Raw genomic sequence first — 23790 nt, 5'->3', positions numbered from 1 at the left:
AGAATGGAGTCTATTTTAAAGCTGTGGCTACCTACCCATTTTGCTTGATCAGAAATTATAGGATGTATTTTCTCTGTCTCCTCATATTTATAAGTGTGGAATTAAACCTGTTCTGTTAATCACTCTAAATACCATTGGAGTCAGTGCCAGAGATTTACAGAAGACAAAACTCTCAGATGATTTGCTAAAGCATGCACATTTGTTATTGTTGGTGGTGGTGGTCATGGGACTTGAACCCAGGGCCTAACCCTTGAGTATCTTTTGCTCAAGGCTATAACTCTCTACCACTTTGAGCCACAGAGCAACTTCTAGTTTTTGAATGGTTAATTGGAGATAAGAGTCTCACGGATAGTTTTCTACTACCTAGGCTAGATTCGAACCATGATCCTCAGATCTCAGCCTCTTGAGTAACTAGGATTTCAGGTGTAAGTCACTGGTACCCATCTTTTTTTTTTTTTTTTTTTTTTGGGTCCGGTCGTGGGCCTGAACTCTGGGCCTGAGCGCTGTCCCTCAGCTCTTCAGCTCAAGGTTAGCGTTCTACCACTTGAGCCACAGCGCCACTTCCGGCTTTTTTCTTTTTGCTTATGTGGTGCCAAGGAATCGAACCCAGGGCCTCATGCCTGCAAAGCAAACGCTCTACCACTGAGCCACCTTCCCAGCCCACTGGTACCCATCTTATATGCACATTCTATTCTCAGTTGGACTCACTTCTCTATATTTATCCTAAAAGTAGTGACTGTCATCCAGAAGCAGTTACTTACATCATTAACATTAAATGTTCTTTATAAGACATTAGAAACTTACAATATATTCAATTTGAAATAGCAACATGGTCATTATGGGCCAAATTAGACACTACTTTTGCTATTTTTGACCTGGATAATTAGTGCCTTATGCTAGTAACATAAGACCTTTTTATGGAAAAAAAAATTCAAATTGAGACAATTTTATCTGTTTAATTTTTCTGGAGAGTTGGGAGTAGTTGACCACTGCTGTTGAACTGTTGCCTAAACACTTGCATCCATTTGCGTAGAAGTGGAATGCAATGACTGTCTGGTTGAATGAAGCTCAGTGAAGATGGTTGAGATAGATTTAGTTAGTGTCATTGCACTGGGTGGCCAGCAGCTTCTTTGAGGTGCTATGAACTGCCTGACAGCACTAAATTCCCTTCCTTCTTGCAGGCCAGCGGCGGCTGTGGGAGGCTGTGAAGAGGAGGAAGGCTATGTACAAACGCAAGTCATGGATGAGCAAGGTAGGGGGAAGAGAGAGAGAGAGAGTGTGTGTGTGTGTGTGTGTGTGTATGTATGCACGCGTGCGCACTCACAGGCTTCCTGCTGTCCTAGGAACCTTCCCCCATTCCCCAACAGGTATAATCTCACAATGTTCCTTTGCACTTTGTATAGACTTCCCTCCTCCAGTGTCTTATCAGTCAGGGCACTTATGGAGCTGCGCTGCCCAGCTAAGTGTCTGTCTGCCAGAGACAGACACGTGAGCAGCCTGTGTGCAATGAGGTCTTTACAGCTCCTCTTGGCGTACAGGGAGCTGGGGCTCGTTGACAAGGGCGCCTTCCTTTGAGTGTTGGGCCAGTGTCCAGGGTTAGGTGGTGGTGGAGACTGTCTAGACACCTTTGACTTGCTTCCTCCCTTCCCCCATTCTCTTTAGTGTAGGTTTCTCTGGTCATCGGGCCTAGCTTCCTTCCTCAGAGCCTGCCCTCATCACCTTGTCCAAATTTGGGTCTGTGGTGTAGAGTCCCTGATCTGACTCAGTGGAACTTTGCCCATTGTCTGGAAGACAATGGGAGAGGAAGTGAGCCAGCCAGGGCCTCCCTCCCCACTTCTGGCCTCGGGTGGGGTGGAGGGTGAGCAGGGCAGCACAGCTGGACTGGGATTGGGCAGTAGAGATTTCCTGGATTCAGTCTGGCAAGGGGGCTGTCTCTTGGGATCCTATGGCCTTTTCTGGGGACACAGTGCTGGCCTCTAGCCCAGGTTCTAGGGAAGGATGAGTGTGTTGAGGCTGTGAAGTCAGGCGAGAGGAACAGTGTGTGAGTGGGATCTTCCACTGGTTCACAGTGGGTCTCTGAATGGCCAGTGACCCTCTCTTAACTAGTCATTTCTTCAGTAAAGGGTGCTAGAGCTCACCTTGCAGGGTTGTTGAAATAATGGCTGTGAAAGGCCTTGTGAGGTAAATATTGCTTGCAAACACAAGGCATTCCAGTTACTTGTGAGAAGGAAGGAGAAGAAGCCAAGAAGCGGTTCTTAGGCTGAAATGCCCCCTTGCGCATGTAGATAAGGCTCAGCCAGCTTCTAGGGAGACTTTGGAGGTGGGGGTAGGGATCTAGTCTGCAGCTGGAGCTTTGGTGCCCTGGTAGAGGTGACCAGACCACTGCTATGGTCAATTCTGCAGTTCCTGGTTCCCTTCTTCCTACCCTTTGACTTTGGTCCCCTCCTTCATCAGCCCAGGCCTTAGAAACTCCTCCAGTCTTCCTTCTTTCTCAGGCCTCAGCCGTAGGCGCCTCTCCAGAAACCCAGCTGTCTTTCCAGGCCCTTCTCCAGCAAGGGCTAGCTTCATTGTACCACGTAGACACACAGACACACACACACACATACACACACACACATACTCACACTCACTCTTCAACCTCAGACTAAAATTATCCTCTCCCCTGGGCAGGATGAAGGGCAGCCGACTCCCTAGGGAGGGTAGAGACAGACAGCGCCAAATGGTTAAAACCAGAGAAGGGGCCAGGGCTAAAAATGGACAGGAAGGTGTTTGTGGAGGGCCCCTCAGTCTCCTACTCCACCTTTGTGGGTTAGGGGCAGGAGTCTGGGCTGGATAGCGGGTATAGGAAGGGGAACGTGGAATGGAGGATGGGAAGGAGATTCCAGTCTGGGGGTGGGGAAGTGGTTCCTAGAGGGTTTTGCCTGGGTTTGTCCCTGTAGCTGAATATGAGGGTACTGCAGGCACAGGCTGTTTCTGGCACCAACATGAGGCTGTACTGAGGCTGTGGTTCCTGGTTGGGGTAAGCTCTGGAAGAAGTGTGAGCTGCTCACCAGGCTTTTCTCTGGCACTTTGGCAAAGTCAGGATAACATGAGCCCAGCTGCGGACCACGAGGTAGACCCAGTAGGGTGTGACTGCACTGAGGGATTGGTTCTGGAGCCCTGAGTTCCATCTGGCCCCTGGCTGCCTTCAAACAGGTGTTCAGTGGAAAGCGGCTGGAGGCTGAGTTTCCCCCTCATCACTCTCAGAGCACTTTCCAGAAGCCTTTGCCCACCACTGGTGGCCCAGCAGGTGAGGGGGCCCTGCAGAGCCTCACCTGCCTCATTGGGGAAAAGGACCTGCGCCTCCTGGAGAAGCTAGGAGATGGCTCATTTGGTGTGGTGCGCAGGGGTGAGTGGGATGCCCCTGCGGGGAAAACGGTAAGCTCTGCGGCTTGGGGCAGCCACCGGGGAGGCGGGGTAGACCCTGAGAGTGGTAGAGGCTCGTCTGCCCTCTGTCTGGGGGCAGGGTTGCAGAATTGCTCACCCTCATCCATGCTCAGCTTTAAGCACTTTGTTTTATTTTCAAGTAAAAAATAATTCACTTAGTATAAAAATCTGGATACTATTTGGAAAGTACCTATAATCCTACTACTTGGGTAAAGCAGAGTGAGCACTTCTGCCCTCCCACCCCCAGGGGTTTTGCTAGGAAACAGAATTTGGATATAACTTTTTGTGTTTTTGTTGTTGTTTGGTTGTTGTTGTTGTTTGGTTGTTTTTTGAACTCAGGGCCTGGACATTGTACCTGAGCTTTTGTGCTCAAGGCTAGTGCTCTACCACTTGAGCCACAGCTCCACTTAAAGTTTTGTGATTAATTATAGTTAAGAGTCTCACAGACTTTCCTGTCCAGGCTGGCTTTGAACCATGTCTTAGATCTCAGACTCCTGAGTAGCCAGGGATATAGGCATGAGCCATCAGCGCCCAGCTAGAAATAACATTTTTTAATCGTAGTCTTATCCTTTTCCTGTGGTGTATTACATTTAAAAAAAAAAAAAACTTCCTTTGGGGGTGACATATATAACTTAAGGGGCACAATTAAGTGACTTCATATGCTTCATAGACCTGGGTCAGCCCTATCTAGATAGTAAGGCCTGCAGCCTCAAACTCCCTGGGTAAGGATGTTAGAGGCAAATTGGAAGGAGGAGCCCGTAGGCTCAGTGTTGGGGGCCAGGCAAGTCCTAACCCCTAGCAAATCCCACTCCTGGCAGGTGAGTGTGGCTGTGAAGTGCCTGAAGCCTGATGTGCTGAGCCAGCCGGAGGCCATGGACGACTTCATCCGGGAGGTCAATGCCATGCATTCCCTTGACCACAGAAATCTTATTCGTCTCTATGGGGTGGTACTCACACCACCCATGAAGATGGTGAGTGCGATGGGTAGGAAGGGATAGAGAGGCAGGGAGCAACCTGAAGGTAGACTCTTCCTCCTCTCCAAGCTGATGAAGTCAGGGGCCCTCCAAGTCCTGCTGTGCTCCCTAACTGATATGGCAAATATCCCCTGGGTAAATTTTTTTTTGGGGGGGTCCGGTCGTGGGACCTGAACTCTGGGCCTGGGCGCTGTCCCTCAGCTCTTCAGCTCAAGGCTAGCGCTCTACCACTTGAGCCACAGTGCCACTTCCGGCTTTTTTCTTTTTGCTTATGTGGTGCTGAGGAATCGAACCCAGGGCCTCATGCATGCAAGGCAAGCGCTCTACACTGAGCCACCTTCCCAGCCCTCCTGGGTAAATTTTTAAAAATTCTCGCTCGAGCCTTTTGGGATGCTCCTCTCTGATCCTTAGCTTCCCACTTTGCCTCAGCAGCCTTAGGCCTCTTGGAGGTTCCCAGAGAATAGCTCAGGAAATGAATTAGGTATGGCTGTGGCAGACTGTCAGGAAGGGACAGGAACCCTTTATAAGGGGCTCAGAGTGGTAGGACTCATGTCAACTCCTGCCTTCTCTATGGTCTCAGGTGACAGAGCTGGCACCTCTGGGATCCTTGTTGGACCGGCTACGTAAGCACCAGGGTCACTTCCTCCTTGGGACTCTGAGCCGTTACGCTGTGCAGGTGGCTGAAGGCATGGGCTACCTGGAGTCTAAGCGCTTTATTCACCGTGACTTGGCTGCTCGAAACCTGCTGTTGGCTACACGTGACTTGGTCAAGATTGGAGACTTCGGCCTGATGCGAGCTCTGCCCCAGAATGATGATCACTATGTCATGCAGGAACATCGCAAGGTGCCATTTGCCTGGTGAGAGGCAGCTATTGCAGGTCCATAGAGTCTATGGATGTTATAGGCCCATCTGGTTCTTGTAGACCTAGGCTCCACGTTTCTGGTGTCTTCTGTACTCTACAGCTCTTACCTCTGCCTGGGCCTGTCCTTACCTGTTTTGGGCCTGGGATACCTTTCTTGTACGTTGATTTGTCCCCTTATCCATCTAGGAAATCTCAAAGGAGGTTACTAGAAGACACATGCATAAATAGAGACTCCAAAGGAAGTCCCCTCCTCAGTGAGGCTTCACGTCTTCCTGGACATTCTGCTCAGAACTTGGTTTCTGGAATTGAAACCCCTTTGTTCAACTACTTAATAAAAATGAATAAATCTAATAACGAAAAAGAAAAGAAAATCTTTACTTAGGGAGGAAAAATCTTTCCGGAGGACTCAATACTAAGTTTCTAAAATATCAGAAGGGTAGCAAGGCAAGACTGATCGGTCAGTGTTTTCTAGGTAAAGTTAGTGACAGGCAAGGCCCACATACTGGCCCCTGTATGAGTATATTCTGTACTGAGATTATTGTGGCCACCCGTGTCAGATACATCTTTATCTATGATGTATGTGCACCCTAACTGGTAACTATGTCCTGAGTGACCATATGGCCTGATTATACATACCTGTTGTCCTAGAGTAGTTAATAGTGTATATTTTGTATTCAACCATCCTGGTTTGGGTGGTTAGTGACAAGGTCACTTTTCTTTTTGAGATTTTTTTGTCACTATAAAGGTAATGTATAGAGCACTTTTCTTTTTTTTTTTTTTTTTTTTTTTTGGGGTCCGGTTGTGGGGCCTGAACTCTGGGCCTGGGTACTGTCCCTCAGCTCTTCAGCTCAAGGCTAGCACTCTACCACTTGAGCCACAGTGCCACTTCCGGCTTTTTTCTTTTTGTTTATGTGGTGCTGAGGAATCGAACCCAGGGCCTCAGGCATGCAAGGCAAGCGCTCTACCACTGAGCCACCTTCCCAGCCCCAGCACTTTTCTTTTTATTATAGCCTATTAAAACAACCCTATGGAGTGCACAGGTTATTGTTCCCATTTCAAAGATGTGGAGAATGTGGCTTAGGGATCTTGAGTGACTGGCCTGAGCCAGTCCCTTTTGAGTGGCATGATAGATCCTTTGATTGGATTCAGGATGCTCACTCCTCACTCTGCATTCAATCCACCTTTGGGGAGACCTTTCTAGCATTACTGTAGTAACATTTCTTCGTTCACTCAGATGGAAAAACCACAGCAAGTATGGGTGGATTTGGGGGAAAACTAGTGAGACCATTTCCTTGTATTTTGGTTCTTCCTCAGGCCCTGTCTGAAATTCCCACCCACACCTTCCTGCTGAAATGACCCAAATCCTGAGATCTTCCCCAAATCTGGAATTGTCATCCTTATACTAGATAGAGAACAGTCTATCTCTTCTGTCCTGAAGCCTTCTGATCTTCCTCTTCCTGCTCTTTGGCTGAGAAACTCCTCCTTTCTCTTCCCATCCCGGCTGCATAAGGGACCTGAGTGTAGATGATATTCTGCAAGGCTGTACACCATGTAGTCAAGAAGTCTTGCCCCTTTTGCTCCTCACCATGGCCCTCAATAATGCCTGGCAAACAGGGCAACAGTAAATGCTTGTTGAATGATTAGTTTATATCCACTGGGGGCTAAAGCAGGTGGGAAGTCCTTGAGAGGCCTTCTCTGACTCTTGCTTCTGTTAGGTGTGCCCCTGAAAGCCTGAAGACACGGACTTTTTCCCATGCCAGCGATACCTGGATGTTTGGAGTCACATTGTGGGAGATGTTCACCTATGGCCAGGAGCCCTGGATTGGCCTCAATGGTAGTCAGGTGAGCAGGCTGGGGATGTACTGCCTGTTGGTGGGTAGGGGTAATTCCATCCCTGGTTCCCAAGCTGGCCTTGTGTGAGCTTACTTTCATTTGGTGGATTCCCATCTCCCATATTCCCAATGTCTTCATGACCTGTGGAAAGCTGAGTAAAGATAGGTTACCCTGGTGAGTCAGGGGTCCTGACTCTTGGTGCCCTTTCCACTTGTTATCTACCTGTTCTGAGGCCCCACATGTGACAAATAAGAGTCTAAAGAGCTAAGAGTGAGACCCTCCCCAAGAGAAGATCTTTTCTTTGGAGGACAAGCATGCAGCCAGCTGCCCAGTTGTAAGATGGCCAGAGAGAAGGTAAGAGCTGAACTGTAACTGCACCTCTCCACGGCAGATTCTGCATAAGATTGATAAGGAGGGGGAGCGCCTGCCTCGGCCCGAAGACTGCCCTCAGGATATCTACAATGTCATGGTCCAGTGCTGGGCTCACAAGCCAGAGGACAGACCCACATTTGTGGCCCTTCGGGATTTCTTGCTGGAGGTGAGAGGCATGTCTACCCCCAGGAGCTGGTAAGGTCTAAGCAAGGGGCCGCCTGAGGCTTAGTCCTGGAAGGTCAGTGACCTGTCTTTGCCCTCAGGCCCAGCCCACCGACATGCGTGCCCTTCAGGACTTTGAGGAACCAGACAAGCTGCACATCCAGATGAATGATGTCATCACTGTCATTGAGGGAAGGTAGGGCCCTGCTCTGTACTGGGGTCCCTGAAACAGAGATCTCTTCTACCTGTAAGATTCTCACAGCAGCCCACAAGCTGCCATGGGAAGGACCAGTGTCATCAGAGTGAGGAGTGACAGGCCTTGGTCAGGCTCCTGAGAGCCTGGAGTCAAGACCCACTGCTGTCCAGATGGGATTTTCCCTGCCTAACATACCTATTACCTTCTCCTACTGGGCTTCAGCCTTGCCTGTGTGGATAGGGCCAGGCTGCCATTGTGAAGAGTAGGTAGAAGCCCAGCCTAGCTCTGGAGCTGCAGAAACACTAGAATTCCTGAGCATTCCTCTTCTCATCCTCTCTGTCCCCCAAATATCCAGTATATGAACTCTTGACTACTTGTTGGATACCTTTGAGAACCCCAAAACAGCCCACTCAGGTCCATCTTTTTGTCAGAGTTCCATCTTTCCTGCTGAGCCTCACATCTTCTTTCTAGGGCTTCCCAGTCTTGAGCTTCCCACTTTCATCCTTGCTTCTCAGTCCCTCCTAGTAAGGACTTCTCTCTCTCTGACTTGCTTAGAAATGCATGTCTTAGCATAAAACAGCACCTCCCAAGTCAGGTTCCCGCAATGCAGTCATAGTTCCTACCTTAAGCCCTGCCCTCTGCTGGCTCTACTTCCTATCTCTAGTGCCCAGGGTAGTGGAGGAACTGGTTGGGGCAGGACAGCTGGGGATGCCTTTGGGGCAAGGGGTGAGTGTTACGACCAGGAAGAAAAGTGAGGCAGAGGGAATTCCCTGTACTCCCCTCCTCTGACTCAGAACCAGGCTGTGATACCTGTGAGGATATTCAGTTATATCTTGTGCCCCCTGGGTGCTAGTGAGTGGGGCTAGCCTCTGAGTCATTGGTGGAGTGGGCCTTGGAAGCTGCATGTGTAGAACTCAACAGCAACTACTGTGGCGCTTGCCTGTGTGTCTCAGACAAGGGCTTCCTCACATTGGGCCCAAATGACAAGGGACAGGAATAGCATTCTAGCAGGTTGCAGAGGGTGGGTGTGCTTGGGAATTTGGTGGTGGTAGAGGGAGGGAGTTAGAGACAACAATGAACAGCCTGTGTGAGTTTGGAGTGGAAAGGCTAGGAACGGGGCTGGAGACATGGTGCAAAGCTCGGGGGAAGTCTGGACAGAGGCAGGTTAAGGGAGGCCTCTCCTCCAGAGATACCCAGCAGATCCTTATGCTAGAAGTCTGGATCTGTAGCCATTCCTGCCTCTGGGCCAGATTGCCTCAGACCTAACCAGCTCTCTTATGGCTCTTATAGCCTTAGGTCTTTACCAGCCCCCATCTCCTGCTTTCAAGGGAGCCTGTGTTCCTTTGGGGTGGGAGCTTCTCTCTCTCTCTCTCTCTCTCTCTCTCTCTCTCTCTCTCTCTCTCTCTCTCTGTGTGTGTCTAGCGTTCTGTGTCCTGGAGGTGCCAGGGGAACAGTTCTTCCTGGGAGGCAGTTGTGGGTGTGCCTTGTCCCACCCTTCCACCATGGGCACTCGTTAGCCCCAGGCTGCTGCTTCTACCACTGGCTGTTGCTCCAGTGGTTCAGCTCACAGGGCTCCTCCTCCACCGTGTCTGCCCTCTGTCCCTGGAGCTGCTCAGAAGGTGGGAGGTAAGGGGAAGGAGGCCACAACAGCCGGTGAGGCTTCAGGAGTGGGCCTGTGTGTCGGTGGTACTAGAGCTTTCCTCTGCCTTCTCAGTCCCTGGATAGCTCTGTTTGTTTGCCTCAGTCTGTCTCCATGTCTCCAGGAGATCAGGCTCTATTCTTGCTTGCTTGGGTCTGAGTTTATCCATGTGGGTCTCTTTTCTCTGGCTCTTGGCTTTCTCCTTATCTGTGCTCTTTTCTTGATTCCTTCTTGCTGAAGCTGTCTTTGGTATGTTTCCTAGACTAGAGCCTGGGCATCCACTTGTTTTCAGCTCTGACCGATTCTGTAGGTTCAGTGCTGCTCATAGAACCAGGCAGTGTATTTATGAACTGAGCTGAGGATGTCCTGTCCACATTCAGAAAGACAAGTGACAATCTTTCCTGAAGGGCCTTCTTTGGAGGAGGTGCGGCTAGCTACCTTTTTGTGTTGTTTTTGTAGAAGTGGTATTGGGAGCCAGAGTTTTAAGTCCATTTGCAAGTTCTTGGGCTTGCTGGGCCCTGGAACCTCTGCTCTCTGTTGCAGCGAGAGAGGAAGGAATCAGGTATCTGGGATGTCCCTCCAGCCAGGGGCCCCTGGACACAGAGATGGGGCTTGGTGTGTGTGAGGGTTCTTCGCCATATGTTTAGGTAGCATCATTATTCAGTCATTCTTGGACGACATTAGTGAGGGCAGGAACAAAGGGTAGCCTTAGGAGCAATTCTCAGCCCAGGCAGCCTTTTCTGTTCTCTTTATTCCAGAGCCTTTGCCAGGAGGCCTAAGAACAGTAGAAAGTAGGAAGTTCACACTGGAATTTCTGGGCCCTCTTCTGACTCCCCCTGGGCCTCCTTGTTGTGGCTGTCTACTTTTGTCATTGCATCCAGTGACTGCTGTCACTGCTTTTGCCATGGAGACTCTGGTCTGTTCATGGCAAGGAGACAGCATGGCTAGAGCAGGAGCAGGCCTGTGGAAGGCCCTCTGCATTGCGGGCATCTCAGCCCCACTGAGCACATGTGGGCAGGAAGGCGGAGCATTGGTCATCTTGGAACGTTTGCTTTGAGTCTTACCTGGGGAAACTGCTGTTTTAGTGGGTCTGGATCTACTCCTATGCTCTAGTAGCTGCATGATTCTGAAGCGGCTGGGGTTCTGCCTGGGATGTGCCTGTTATGAGGGCAGGTGTCTTTTACTCTCAGAAGTAGTCCCAAGGAGGCATCTGTGCGAGGAACTGAACTATTGTTGGGAAGAGGAAAGGGTATGCCACTCTTGAGAGGAGTGATGGGAGCCACTGAGCAGCCGGTGGTGTTGAAGGAGAGCAGCAGCAGGGTCCATTGTGCCAGGAGGACATTACTGCCCCACAGCTTTCATGGACAGCTCTTTTCTCTTCCTTCTTGGAATAGCTCTGCTATTTTTAGATAGATCTTGTCCCATCTCAGGGTGTTGCACTCTCTTCTTCCTTCCTTTCCTGCCCTTCCCTCCCTGAAGGCAGGGAGTAATGACAGGGTGTCTATGTCTGGTGGTGGGCTGGGTCTGTTTACCAAGAGGCTACTATGGGAACCCTGCCCTGTCCTTCGTGTCCCCAAAGGCTGCTTACTCATGGGGTTTGACTGTGGGTCTGTAGGATGGTCTGCCACCCCAGCTAGGCCTTAACACCTTCTCAGGTGGCTCCGACATGGTCTCTTCCTCCATCCCTGTCAGGCTCTCTGACTGGCTGTGTTTTGGAGGAGGCTCTTTGTATGGTTCTGGATGTGGTACAGATAAAGTGAGGAAGAGGAGGTGGTGTTGAGGGCAGGCAGCTTGGTGCCACAAATGCACAGCAGCATGAGACTGTCACCATTTGTGCCTTAGCCCTCCAATAGTCTCCCCCATTGTCAGGCAAAGCCTTATAGCCTGTCAGAACCCTGGGGCATATGGAGTATTCAGGAGAAAGTTCTGTCCTTCTTGCTCTGGTCTTTGCCTGTTGCCTGGGCCTAGATCATAGTTTAGACTGTGTCAGCACAGGGTTTTTGTCTGCGGGCAGAGTCAGGACTGAAAGACCCACAGTCCAGACAGACTAGGAGCTCTGAGTTCCCTTCTGCACTCCTCATTGTAATGCAAGAGTACGACTGATCCCAAGGAAATGGCAGGGTAGCAATGGCTGTGGTTCTGCAGTCCTGTTCTATGGAGCACTGGGAAGGCACCTCCACAACTTGAAGGTCCACATGCAGGAGTGGACCGAAACGGGAAGGTTTGGCCCCAAGCCTAGTACTAAAGTCCATGGTACTTCCTTTGCCTCCTGCATCTCTTACTACTCCTGGAACCTGGTTGAAGAGTAAATCTGGGGCTGGGAAGGTGGCTCAGTGGTAGAGTGCTTGCCTTGCATGCCTGAGGCCCTGGGTTCGATTCCTCAGCACCACATAAGCAAAAAGAAAAAAGCCAGAAGTGGTGCTGTGGCTCAAGTGGTAGAGCGCTAGCCTTGAGCTGAAGAGCTGAGGGACAGCGCGCAGGCCCAGAGTTCAGGCCCCACAACCGGATCCCCCCCCCAAAAAAAAAAAAAAAGAGTAAATCTGGTAGTCGGAAGAGGCCCAGCTCCAGGCCTGCCAGCAGAAGAGACAGGCAAGATGGTATTGAGAGAAGGGCACTGATTCTGTAGAGGTAATGACTAGTTAGAACCCCGAGTCTGCTGCAATCATTCTGACAAGACATGTCACTTGTTGGGACGTGTTTCCTTATTTGTAAGCTGTAGAGAAAGTTGCCTGACCCACCTGGGGAGCTTAGGAGAAGACTGTGAGCAAACAGCCAGGCCCTGTTCAGGGAGTGGCAGGTCATGGAGGTACTGATGGGGGTTGGAGGATACTGACTGCCCCAGGCCTTATCCTTCACACTCCCTTTCTGCCACGGTGACCAAGGTGATCTTGGTCTGAGAAGGGTCTCACTCCCAGGGACTCTCCTAGACCTGGTGTTCATTATGTTCTCTCTGTCAAATAGAGCTGAGAACTATTGGTGGCGTGGGCAGAACACACGGACACTGTGTGTGGGGCCCTTCCCTCGCAACGTGGTGACCTCTGTGGCTGGCCTGTCAGCCCAAGACATCAGCCAGCCCCTACAGAACAGCTTTATCCACACGGGACATGGCGACAGCGACCCCCGCCACTGCTGGGGCTTCCCCGACAGGATTGACGAGTGAGTACCCAGAGGCACTGACCTGACCGAACCCTTCCAGGGCTTCCAGAACCGCACACAAGTTCTTGCAGCTCCTCATCCTCATCTCTGTCTCCCCCCTGGAATCCATTTTTCACCAGTGTGTCCACCGAGTAGGTTAAATTTCTCAGTGCACTTGAATTAGAAAGTGCTGCTCAAACCGAGCACTGGTGGCTCATCTCAGGAGGCTGAGATCTGAGGATTGCACTTTGAAGCTAGAAAGTCCATGAGATTCTTATTTCCAGTTAATCACCAGAAAACTGGAAATGGAGCTGTGGCTCAAAGTGGGTAAAGTGGTAGCTTTGAGCAGAAAAGTTCAGGCGTAGTGCCCAGGCCCTATGACGGACAAAAGTGCTGCTCTAAGTAGGGGATACAAACAATACTTCTGAAGGGCTGGTCCCAAGTCTTTCCCAAGGCTAATGTGCAAGGGGTGGTTAAGATGGGTCTCGTGGTTTTTCCAAGTGGGAGTCGGACCTCACTGTGGCAGCTCCTAACCCAATTTTGCTGATAGTGCAAAGCCATCAGGCAGAAGACATCTTGTGTCCCTCCTGTGGGTGGGTACTTGCGGTCCCTCTGCAGAGAGCACCACTGTGCCATACCTTGAAGCTCATACCTACTCAGCCCTGTCCTTCAGCCATGCACACGTGCACAACTCTCCATGTGGCCACTTCCCTCTCCCTGCAGTCTGCCAACTCTGGGGCTTACAGTTTGTCCTCTGAAATCCTTTTCCTGTGTGGCACTTCATTCATATACAAGATGGAATTGGTTTTTCTGTACTATTACATTGTTCGTTCTTTTCACTGCAATATCTGCCTTACTTAGTACTCTGGTGTAGCACTGGAGGCTGTGCTGGGTTAATAATTCTCAGAAGCCAGCACTGCAAACAGGCTCTGCAGAGAGGAGCGGCAGAATGTGGTGATGCTTTTGCTCTGGCTTAGGTCTGTGGGTGTATGAGGCATGAATAAGCCAAGTCACTTGCTGCATTTTCTCTCCCTTTTGCCCTCACCATGTTCCTCTAGCTCTGCATATATTCATTTCTCTTAGCATTTTTCTGTTCCAGAAGCCCCCATACTAGAATAGGATGTGGAGACAGAATAGGGCGGAGGTGTAGAGGCCAGGGAGCAGATCCTAAACTGGGAGCTGGTTGTCACTGCCAGGCCACTTTGGGAATGAGGCAGTCCTGGGCTGTCCTCACTGAGCCTCCAGCATCCTCTTTTCCCTCCCTGTGCTTCCTCTGCCACAGCATGAGGCTGAGGGACTCCGATCCATAGCTTTTCACTGTAGGAAAGATGGGTCAGAAGGTTCCAAGATGGTCTCTCGTTCTCTTTTGGTGAAAAGCCACCAGGGCTCCAGCCATCACCACTCCTGGCACACTGGGAAGATGACTTGCAGCTCAGGAGGAAGGCTTCGTCAGTGGTCCCAGAGTTCCACAGATGTGAGCTCCACAGATGTGGAGTCACGAAGGCTCACATCTGTATGCAGCCCAAGCAGGAGGAGCTTGCTTCCCAGACCAGGGGAGCCCTTGTGAACAGGCTATACACAAGTGGCACAGTCCCTTTCTACCCCACATTCCTCAGCAGAGCTCACTCTGCTTAGGAGGGCCTCGCAGTTCCTTTTAAGTAAAAGGTTGGTCACTGGAGGGCATGTGGTGAACCAGGCACTTTCTAGATGCCCCACCTGCCCTAAGGAAGCCCCCTGGGGAGCTCTCCTGCCAGATCCCTACCTTCTGTGCCCCATACACCAAAACACCAGGCTGTTGGAAGGTTTGGCCTGGGTCCCTTGCCTCCCACAGACCAGGTGAAGGCCCGTGAAAGCTGGAGCAAGAGAATGCAGGCCCCTCCAGGAGGCTGGCGCCCTCTGCCCTACTCCTGGCATGCTGTGGCCAGCCCAGCCCCATTCTTCCGGGCTTTAATCAGCCCCAGTGACTAAGCCCCAGATACTAACAGTTGGCACAGGGGCTGGAGTGAGTGGGGAGCAGGGCAGGCGTCCCAGCTATCCTCACCTTCTGCAGTTCAACAGAGTGCCTCCTGCCTCCTCCTAGAGGCCAAGAGCCTGGATGCCTCTGTCCCTGGCCTCTTAGCCGAGTCTGCAGGGCTGAGGAGAGTGGGCTAGCAAGTGGGTGTCTAGCATGGGTTGGGCTGTTGTGGGGTTGTCAGGGATGAGCTTTGTGGTTGTGGTGTAGTTGGAGACCCCCTGAAATCCTAGGCTTTTCAGCTTGGGGTCAGGTGTCCTTTCCCTGCACTTGATTATGATGGCCTGGTTACCGTTCAGACATGCAGAGGAATTGCATCTAGAGGCAAGGAGTCAGAAGCATGGCTCTGTCCCCTGTACACACTCAGGATTTCACTTTCTACCGCACACCCAGGAAAGGCTGAGCACTTGTGCCAGATGTTTCCTCACTGCTCTGCTCTACCTTCTGACTTGGCTCTGTCCCCACAGGCTGTATCTGGGGAACCCTATGGACCCTCCTGACCTGCTAAGCGTGGAGCTGAGCGCCTCCCGAGCCTCCCAGCATCTAGGAAGAGTGAAAAGTAAGAGTCTTCCCACCCTTTGGTGTCTCTGGTTCATTGGCTACCCAGGATGGGGCAATGTCTTCTTGGGCCACCCTGAGGTTACTTTTCTGCTCTGCGGACAGCTGGGTTAGGGCAGCAGGTGGGACAGCTGTGTCCCTGGCTCCAGCTGGGCCTGGGGTGGGAGCAGAGGCAGCTGTATCCGCCGAGGAGGGCATCCTCGGGTTGGTCCTGCATGGTCCCAGCCCACCTCAGCTTCCTCCTCCCTCCTTACTCACCATCATGCTCAGATCCTGGCTTTCCTCACTTCCCCCTAATCCTGCTCTTCTCCCCTGAGCCAAAACCACCCCACAGGCTGTATCTCAGCCAGCAGCCTCGTCCACCTCTGCGATCCTGTGCCTCTCATTCTGGAACACAGTTGTCCCCACCCTGCTGCCCCATTGCCTCTCATTTGCAGTCTGAGTTTTACATTTGCTCACTCCTGTTCACCTCTCTCTCTCCCCTTCTCCCTTCCTCTCCCTCTTTCCAAACTGCTGTCGTCTGTCTGGCTCTGTCTCCCTCCCTGGTCCTCTATCTTGTTCTGTTACTCTCTTCTCCTCCCCGTCCGCATGGCCTTTCTTGCAGGGGAGCCTCCACCTCGCCCACCTCAGCCTGCCATCTTCACTCAGAGTAAGTGGGGTTGCTCAGGACGCCTTGGCCCCTGCTCCCGCCCTCTCTCTCCTCTATATTCTCTTCTCCTCCTGCAAGGTACAGAGCCCCACTGGCTGACTGGGTGGGAGGGGAAGCCGGTGTGTGCTGTGAGCTTTTGCTGCTGACCTGGCCCGGCATGCCTGCCTCCCCGCTCCACACCCTCAGAAGCCCGGGCTTCTGGAACAGGTTTTATGGCCCTGATGCCCACCTGAACCTTGATGTGCTGGGGCCAGACCCTGCCTCACACCCTTTTGGGTCTGCAGAGGCTGAGTCTTTGGCTGCAGTTGGTCAGTAGTTCAGTCCTCTCTGAGGATTGCTCCTACTTCCCATGCCTGCACTAATGATGTGCCATGATGGAGGGGAGGTGAAGGCTTACTAATGGCCCAGGAGCAAAGGTTGGGGTCTTGTGTTGATGGAAGGAGCATCAGAGACAGGCAGGAGTGGGAGGTGGGGACTTGGCTAGCTTACACTGAGGACTCAGGATAGGCAGTAGGTTCTGGCCTTCTGTATAATCGAGGTCGGCTGTGCACTGACCATTTTGGCAGCTTCAGACTGACCTGTGGGGGCTTTGGCAGTAGAGGGTTAGAGGGAGTTGTTTACTTTCTTTCCTATACCCTGCTTTGCTTTGTCCCCCATTTCTGCCTGACCCTGCCTCCCTGGGGCCTCCTTTTTTTTTTTAATCACAGAACCTACCTATGATCCTGTGAGTGAAGACCAAGACCCACTGTCCAGTGACTTCAAGAGGCTGGGCTTGCGGAAGCCAGGTCTGCCCCGAGGGCTGTGGCTAGCAAAGCCCTCTGCCCGCGTATCTGGCACGAAGGCAGGTCGAAGTAGCGGGAGCGAGGTGACACTCATCGACTTTGGCGAGGAGCCTGTGGTCCCTGTGCCGCGGCCCTGTGCGCCCTCCCTGGCACAGCTGGCCATGGATGCCTGCTCCCTGCTGGACAAGACACCACCTCAGAGCCCCACGCGAGCATTACCACGACCTCTGCACCCCACACCTGTGGTGGATTGGGATGCACGCCCACTGCCTCCGCCCCCTGCTTATGATGATGTGGCTCAAGACGAGGATGACTTCGAGGTCTGCTCCATCAACAGCACCCTGGTGGGCGCAGGGCTCCCTGCTGGGCCCAGCCAGGGCGAGACCAATTACGCCTTTGTGCCCGAGCAGGCACCGCTGCCCCCTGCCCTGGAGGACAACCTGTTCCTCCCACCCCAGGGTGGGGGCAAGCCACCCAACTCAGCCCAGACCGCAGAGATTTTCCAGGCCCTACAGCAGGAGTGTATGCGACAGCTGCAGGTCCCCACTGGCTCCCTGGCCCCCTCACCCAGCCCGGGGACTGATGACAAGCCGCAGGTGCCCCCCCGGGTGCCCATCCCCCCTCGGCCCACGCGGCCACGTGTGGAGCTCTCTCCAGCCCCCATGGGTGAGGAAGAGACAGGTCGGTGGCCTGGGCCCGCCTCTCCTCCCCGGGTACCGCCCCGGGAGCCCCTGTCCCCTCAAGGCTCCAGGACCCCCAGCCCCCTAGTGCTGCCTGGCAGCTCCCCGCTGCCACTTCGCCTCTCAAGCTCGCCCGGGAAAACAATGCCTACCACCCAGAGCTTTGCCTCAGACCCCAAGTACGCCGCACCCCAGGTGAGCCAGGCTCCCGGCCCCCGGGCTGGTCCCTGCATCTTGCCCATTGTCCGAGATGGCAAGAAGGTCAGCAACACGCACTACTATCTGCTGCCTGAGCGCCCTCCCTACCTGGAGCGCTACCAGCGTTTTCTGCGTGAGGCGCAGAGCCCCGAAGAGCCAGCTGCCCTGCCTGTGCCCCTGTTGCTTCCTCCACCCAACACCCCAGCCCCTGCTGCCCCCACTGCCACCGTTAGGCCAATGCCCCAGGCTTCCCCAGACCCCAAGGCCAACTTCTCCACCAACAACAGCAACCCAGGGGCCCGACCACCAGCCCTGAGGGCCACTGCTCGGCTGCCACAGAGGGGCTGCCCTGGGGATGGGCCAGAGGCTGGACGGCCAGCAGACAAGGTCCAGATGGTGAGTGTCAGGCCTGCCTCGAGGTGAGGGGCAGGGGCCCAAGGGACCCAGAGGAATGGGCCCAAGCGGTGCTGATGGGTGGGTGTGCCCAGCTACAGGCCATGGTGCATGGGGTGACCACAGAGGAGTGCCAGGCGGCCCTGCAGAGCCACGGCTGGAGCGTGCAGAGGGCTGCCCAGTATCTGAAGGTACCACCTCCTGGCATTCAGGGGCCCTGAGAATTGATCTGCTGTTCCCAGTCCCACTCCCTGGCTCTGACTCTTCTGCCCTGGCCCGTGCCCTTGGGTCCTATGGCATCATCTTCTGCCCCTCAGGTGGAGCAGCTCTTTGGGCTAGGTCTACGGCCACGGGTGGAGTGCCACAAAGTGCTGGAAATGTTTGACTGGAACCTGGAGCAAGCTGGCTGCCACCTTCTGGGTTCCTGTGGTCCTGCCCACCACAAGTGAGTGAACGCCACACTGTCCCAGGAGGGGGCGGCCCTAGCAATGCCACAGTAGGAAAGCCCAGCATGTGTGTGGCCAGGGAGACCCAAGTGGAAAGAGTTTTTTCCTAAGTGAACTCATTTAGCCCTTTTTAGTCATTTGGTTTTCTAATAAGCTAACCAGTAAGAGGGGATTGGCTTCCGGGTGGGAAGAGCCACTTCCCCAACTCCTCCACAGTGCCTGGAACAGCACTGCAGGCCTGAGGACTTACTAAACACTTCTCTTTTTTGTTTCTTTTTTTTCCTTTTTTTTCTTGTTGGCTGTGGGGCCTGAACTCGGCCTGAGTGCTGTCCCTCAGCTCTTCAACTCAAGGCTAGCGCTCCACCACTTGAGCCACAGTGCCACTTCTGGTTTCCTGGTGGTTTGTTGGAGAGAAACGTCTTATAGACTTTTCCTGTCCAGACTGGCTTTGAACAGCAATCCTCAGATCACAGCCTCCTGAGTAGCTAGGATTATAGGCGTGAGCCACCAGCACCCAGCTAGTTATTATTTTTTTTTATTTCTATTGAAAGTAAGAATTAAAATGTAAATGTCTGTTAAAAGTACTATCTGCCCCTTAAAAATCCATTACTTCTTTCCTAAGAAACTTTGTATTATAAGATATAGAGCCGAATGGCAAAGCTCGTGCCTGTGATCTTGGCTGCTTGGGAGGTGTGGGACAGAGGTCAGGAGGATCAAGGCCAGCCCAGGCAAAATGTTATTGAGATCTCATCTCAGTCCATAAGCTGTGTGGGCATGGTGGTACATGCCTATGATCCTGACTAATGATGAGGCTATAAGTAGGAAGGCCTTGCCCTGAGGCCAAGCCCAGGCAAAATAACTAAAGCAAAAATGGGGTGCGAGTGTGGCTCAAATGGCAGAGTACCTGCTTAATAAGCATGAGACCCTGAGTTCAAACCCCCAGTATCATGAGGTGGATGGCACACAGCGCCCTTGGAGGTCATGTGTTCTCCTGTACATAAGTCCAGAGAAACAGGCTTCATCATCCCTGTAGTACACAATAGTGTTGTACTCTTTTAATTAACTCAGTGAAAATAAAAGAAAAAGGACCTGGGCTGGGAAGGTGGCTCAGTGATAGTGCGCTAGCCATGAGCTGAAGAGCTGAGGGACAGCGCCCAGGCCCAGAGTTCAGGCCCCACAACCGGACCCAAAAAGAAAAAAAAAAAAAAGAAAGAAAAAGGACCTTTCATGATAACTTATCATTGCACAGTAAGTTCTAAAATCATTGTCTGGAACTACCAGTTTCCAACCCATTTGCATGGCGCCTAGACGACAGTGCTTCCCGCCACACTGGATGATCCACAGCCCAGTTAACCAGCCCACAATGATGGCTGTACCTTTTGGTTATTCTTACAGGCGCTGAGAGGTGTCTGGAGAGCGAAGGTCTGTCCTGAAGGAATCACTTGAGCCTGTCCATGTGACAAGGGTGGGGAGACGCCTCCCACTTGGGCCTGGAGGACCTGCCACTGCCTGCTGCTCCCAGTAGACAGTGAGGCCATGGCGGCAGGGGGCTGGAGCCCCGCCGTGCCGTCTCACTCCCCAGCGCTGTCCCTGCACACCGGGTTCCACCCTCAGTGTCCCAGCCAGCTGGTGGGGAGAGCCCTGTGAAGCACACTGAGAGCCGGGTGTGGCTGGTCTGTAGCTGGAGTGCCCCCCGCCCCAGGCCCCGCTCAGGGGCGTCAGACTGACCAGGAGCCAGGCTTGATCCGGACCAGGAGGACGTGTTGGTCACACAGAATGGTGGGCCAGCACCCAGTGGGCCCTTCGCAGGGATGGGCCCCTTTTTAGGAAATGTATGGCAGGCAGTTGGGGTGACTTGTGGCCTTGCCATGGACATGTTAGGGGGCTTGGCTGTTCTTGCTCTTGCTCCTGGAAATAGCCTGAGGTGGCTCGGGAAGCAGAGAGTGGGTGCCAGACTGTTTTCTGGCAGGGACCAGGGCCCAGGGCCCTAGGGTTGGAAGGAGACCAAGGAGGCAGCTGCCCTGGAAGATACCAGTGCTTCCTGTTAGACCGACCCCAACTCTTCTTTTGTGCCATTCCATGTTTTCCCACCAGCCCATCGCCAAAGTTGCCCCCGCTATGGATATCTGCTTCTTCCAGAGAAATAAAGTTAGTTTCTATTTTATGTAACTTACTCCTGCCTGTCTGCTTCTTTGCCTTGTTGGTCAGCTGCTTGAGGCCCCAAAGCTCCCAAGTCACTGCTGCGTGTCCAGGGCAGGTCTTGTAACGCCTCCTCTAGGTAGCAGGCAGAAGTGCAAGCTGGGAGCCCCGCTTCTCCAACCTGGCTTGGTCTAGTCACTGTGGTAGACATGGCCATGGTTTTGCTCCACTGACTTCTATGAGGCAGGATGTACCGCAGGACAGTGTGTAGCCGCTCAGTTAGCTGGAGCCAAGCCACAAACCTTAATAACAAGGAAGGCTTCAGTATGTGGAAGCATTCTAATTCTGCTCTTCTGAATAATGTATTCACAGGGTTCAAAACTCAGAGCTGAGCGCAGAGCCCCACCCCAGCCGCACACTTCCCTCCCCAGAGGCTGCTTCATCCCCATTTCCTTGTTTTTTTGTTTTTAACTTGGAGTGTTTTGAAGAGTTCTGTGGTAATACTGGGAAAGGCCCCCCCCCCCTTCTTGCTTTTTTTTTTTTTTAAGGGTTATATGGATGCCTGGGTTACTCTAATTCTCTTACCCAGACTTTTTCTGATGAGGGGATGTTTTGTTTGTTCCCGTCCTTTGCAATTACATCCATTGCTGCAATAAGCCATGGCTGTGGGCTGTTTCCCACTGGCAAGTCTGTCAGCAGGATGCGCTGCCAGCACTGGGCTCCTGGGTCAAGGGGTGTGTGGGGTGATGGTAGGTACTGCTGACTGGGCCTCAGCAGACAAGGTAAGTTGTACGCCCGCGCGTGCACACGCGCAACTTGAACTCGGTGCTGTCACTGAAGTTTTTGGTTTTTTTGGTTTTTGTTTTGTTTTTGTTTTGTTTGTTTGTTTTACTTAAGGCTAATGCTCTACTACTTGAGCCAAAGCTTCACTTCTAGATTTTTGGTGGCTAACTGGAGATAAGTCTCAGGACTGGGCTGGGAAGGTGGCTCAGTGGTAGGATGCTTGCCTTGCATGCATGAGGCCCTGGGTTTGATTCCTCAGCACCACATAAGCAGAAAAAGCCAAAGTGGTGCTGTGGCTCAAGTGGTAGAGCGCTTGCCCTAAGCTGAAGAGCTGAGGGACAGCGCCCAGGCCCAGAGTCCAGGCCCACAACTGACCGAAAAAAAAAAAAGTCTCAGGACTTTCCTGTCCAGGCTGGCTTTGAACTATGATCCTCAGATCTCAACCACCTGAGTAGCCAGGATCACAGGTGTGAGCCACCAATGCACAGTCACAAGTCAACTATTATAGAACTTAGAACTAATCTAGGGCCACTGCTGAGCTATGGTCAAGTTTCACCAGTCTGAAGTGAAAAGATGAAGCCTTAAGCACCATCTTTATTCTGAGATTTTTGACCTTCCTTACTTCAGTTGCTCCTGTGTGATAATCGTAGTACAGGATGGTAGCTTTTCCCTCTGTGCTGTAAGGTAGCCCTTCTAACAAACGTGCCTCCAGCATGCACAACTACCTAGGCTATCCCTGAATTCCATCAAGAACCCCTGGGCAGGAGCACTCTGTGTTCACAGTGCCACCTACTGACAAAATGTGGCATTGCATGCTCGCTAAAATTCAGAGCGTGAAACGGAAGAATGAAATTCTGTAGTCATTGCTGAGTAAATGAAGTCCATTTATTGTTGCTGGCCCAAGGCCATAGGTGTTTAAGGAGACTCAGCCCAGGGAAAGTTCAGAATAAGTTTGCCCACCATCTAGAGACAAACAAGGATCACCTAGGATCAGAAAAAAGGATGGGAGGAGGGGTGGCACTAAAGGAGGCCATGTCTAAACATGGGCTAGAACTCAGAACCTAGGTGCTGTCCTTGCGCATTTTTTGTTCAAGACTAGCACCCTACCACTTGAGCCAAAGCTCTACTTCTGGCTTTTTGGTGGCTAATTGGAGATAAGAATCTCAGCGATAGCCGAGCACTGGTGGCTCATACCTGTAATCCTAGCTACTCAAGAGGCCAAGATCTGAGGATCTCAGTTCAAAGCCAGCCTGGTCAGGAAAGTCCATGAGACTCTTTTGTGTGTTTGTTTTTGTTGTGCTTACTAGACAATTACCCTACCACTTGAACCATACCAGTTCTCAATTGTAGGTTGGACTGTTGAATAGAGCACCAGTCCACGTGACAAACTAGTAGTCATTTCTCTTTCATTGTTTCATTATTCTTATTGCCAACTCTATTTCCTTCCTTCCTTTCTTTTTTCTTTGTCGGTCATGGGGCTTGAACTCTGGGCCTGGGCACTGTCTCTCAGCTCTTCAGCTCAAGGCAAGCACTCTACCACTTGAGCTACAGTACCACTTCCGGTTTTCTGAGTGTTTGTTGGAGATAAGAGTTTCATGGATTTTCCTGCTTGCACTGGCTTTGAACTGTGATCCTCAGATCTCAGCCTCCTGAGTAGCTAGGATTACAGGCGTGAGCCACCAGCGCCTGGCTTCTATTTCTATGTAACATGCATTGTACTTAGCATTTAATCTGAGATATCTCTTGAAAAAAATAACAATTGGAAGGGAAAGGCTGATGGGAGCTGTTGCTGGCCTTGTCTCCAATCTTTGTTCTGCTTTTTGTCCATACAGGGGCTTAAACTCCAGGCCTGTCCTTTGGCTTTTCTGCTCAACATTGGTGCTCTATCATTTGAACCACAGCTCTACTTTCAGCTTTTTGGTGGTTAATTGGAGATAAGTCTCAAAGTTTTCTGCCCAGTCTGGCTTTGATCTCTGAGCCTCAGATCTCAGCTTCCTGAGTAGCTAGGATTACAGGCAGTGAGCCAGTAGCACTTGGATTTGTTCTGCTCTTTTAATCTTGCAGGAGCATCAGTTTCTGCATCCAGAGAGGGGAGTGGGAAACAGTGAGGAAGTCAATGTCCCCTGGCTGCCAGCTGCAGAGCCTGTACTGCCTGCTTCTATCCTCCTTCTGACAGCCCACGCTGAAGGAGTGACTGTTCTCCTCCCACCCCTCCCTGTGGGACTCGGCTGACACTCTGTGTGGGAGCGCCCTCTAGAGGAGACAGTGAAGAGTGTGCAGTTGTGGCAGAGAGCAAGTGTCCCCAACTCTGGACAGTACTAAGGTGGTATGACTAAAGCCACTTGGTTTGGTCCTGGCCTTCAGAAGGACAGTTCCCACTGTAGTCCTTCAAACTAGAGTTGTCCTGGGGGCTTCCTGAGGCTCATTCTGTCTTTCTTTCTTTTTGGGGTCCGGTCATGGGACCTGAACTCTGGGCCTGGGTGCTGTCCCTCAGCTCTTCAGCTCAAGGCTAGCGCTCTACCACTTGAGCCACAGCGCCACTTCTGGCTTT

The 23790-nt window shown here is 52.1% G+C and overlaps 1 protein-coding gene across 13 annotated transcripts in view; it reads left to right on the top strand.

Moving 5' to 3' along the window:
* Nucleotides 1-20490, top strand: part of Tnk2 (tyrosine kinase non receptor 2) — a 46086-nt gene extending 25596 nt beyond the window's left edge. For 2 of the 13 annotated variants that reach the window (XM_042668006.1, XM_042667946.1), the window contains exons 3-16: nt 1182-1252; nt 3196-3417; nt 4245-4397; nt 4981-5258; nt 6979-7105; nt 7488-7634; nt 7732-7826; nt 12427-12621; nt 15079-15170; nt 15774-15818; nt 16526-17874; nt 17967-18062; nt 18189-18316; nt 19713-20490. In XM_042668006.1, coding sequence (XP_042523940.1) covers nt 1182-1252; nt 3196-3417; nt 4245-4397; nt 4981-5258; nt 6979-7105; nt 7488-7634; nt 7732-7826; nt 12427-12621; nt 15079-15170; nt 15774-15818; nt 16526-17874; nt 17967-18062; nt 18189-18316; nt 19713-19719 — 3005 coding nt within the window. In that variant the 3' untranslated portion in view covers nt 19720-20490. Of the gene's footprint in view, nt 1-1181; nt 1253-3195; nt 3418-4244; nt 4398-4980; nt 5259-6978; nt 7106-7487; nt 7635-7731; nt 7827-12426; nt 12622-15078; nt 15177-15773; nt 15819-16525; nt 17875-17966; nt 18063-18188; nt 18321-19712 lie in introns of those variants that run through there. The other 11 variants (XM_042668033.1, XM_042668051.1, XM_042667988.1 and 8 more) reach the window with 10 other exon arrangements.
* The last annotated feature ends 3300 nt before the right edge of the window (nt 20491-23790 follow it).

Source organism: Dipodomys spectabilis, unplaced genomic scaffold (assembly GCF_019054845.1).
Source record: "Dipodomys spectabilis isolate Male_0828 unplaced genomic scaffold, ASM1905484v1 ptg000017l, whole genome shotgun sequence".
NCBI lineage: Eukaryota > Metazoa > Chordata > Mammalia > Rodentia > Heteromyidae > Dipodomys > Dipodomys spectabilis.
Note: the sequence above shows the minus strand (reverse complement) of the source record. Positions and strands in the feature narration are given on the sequence as shown.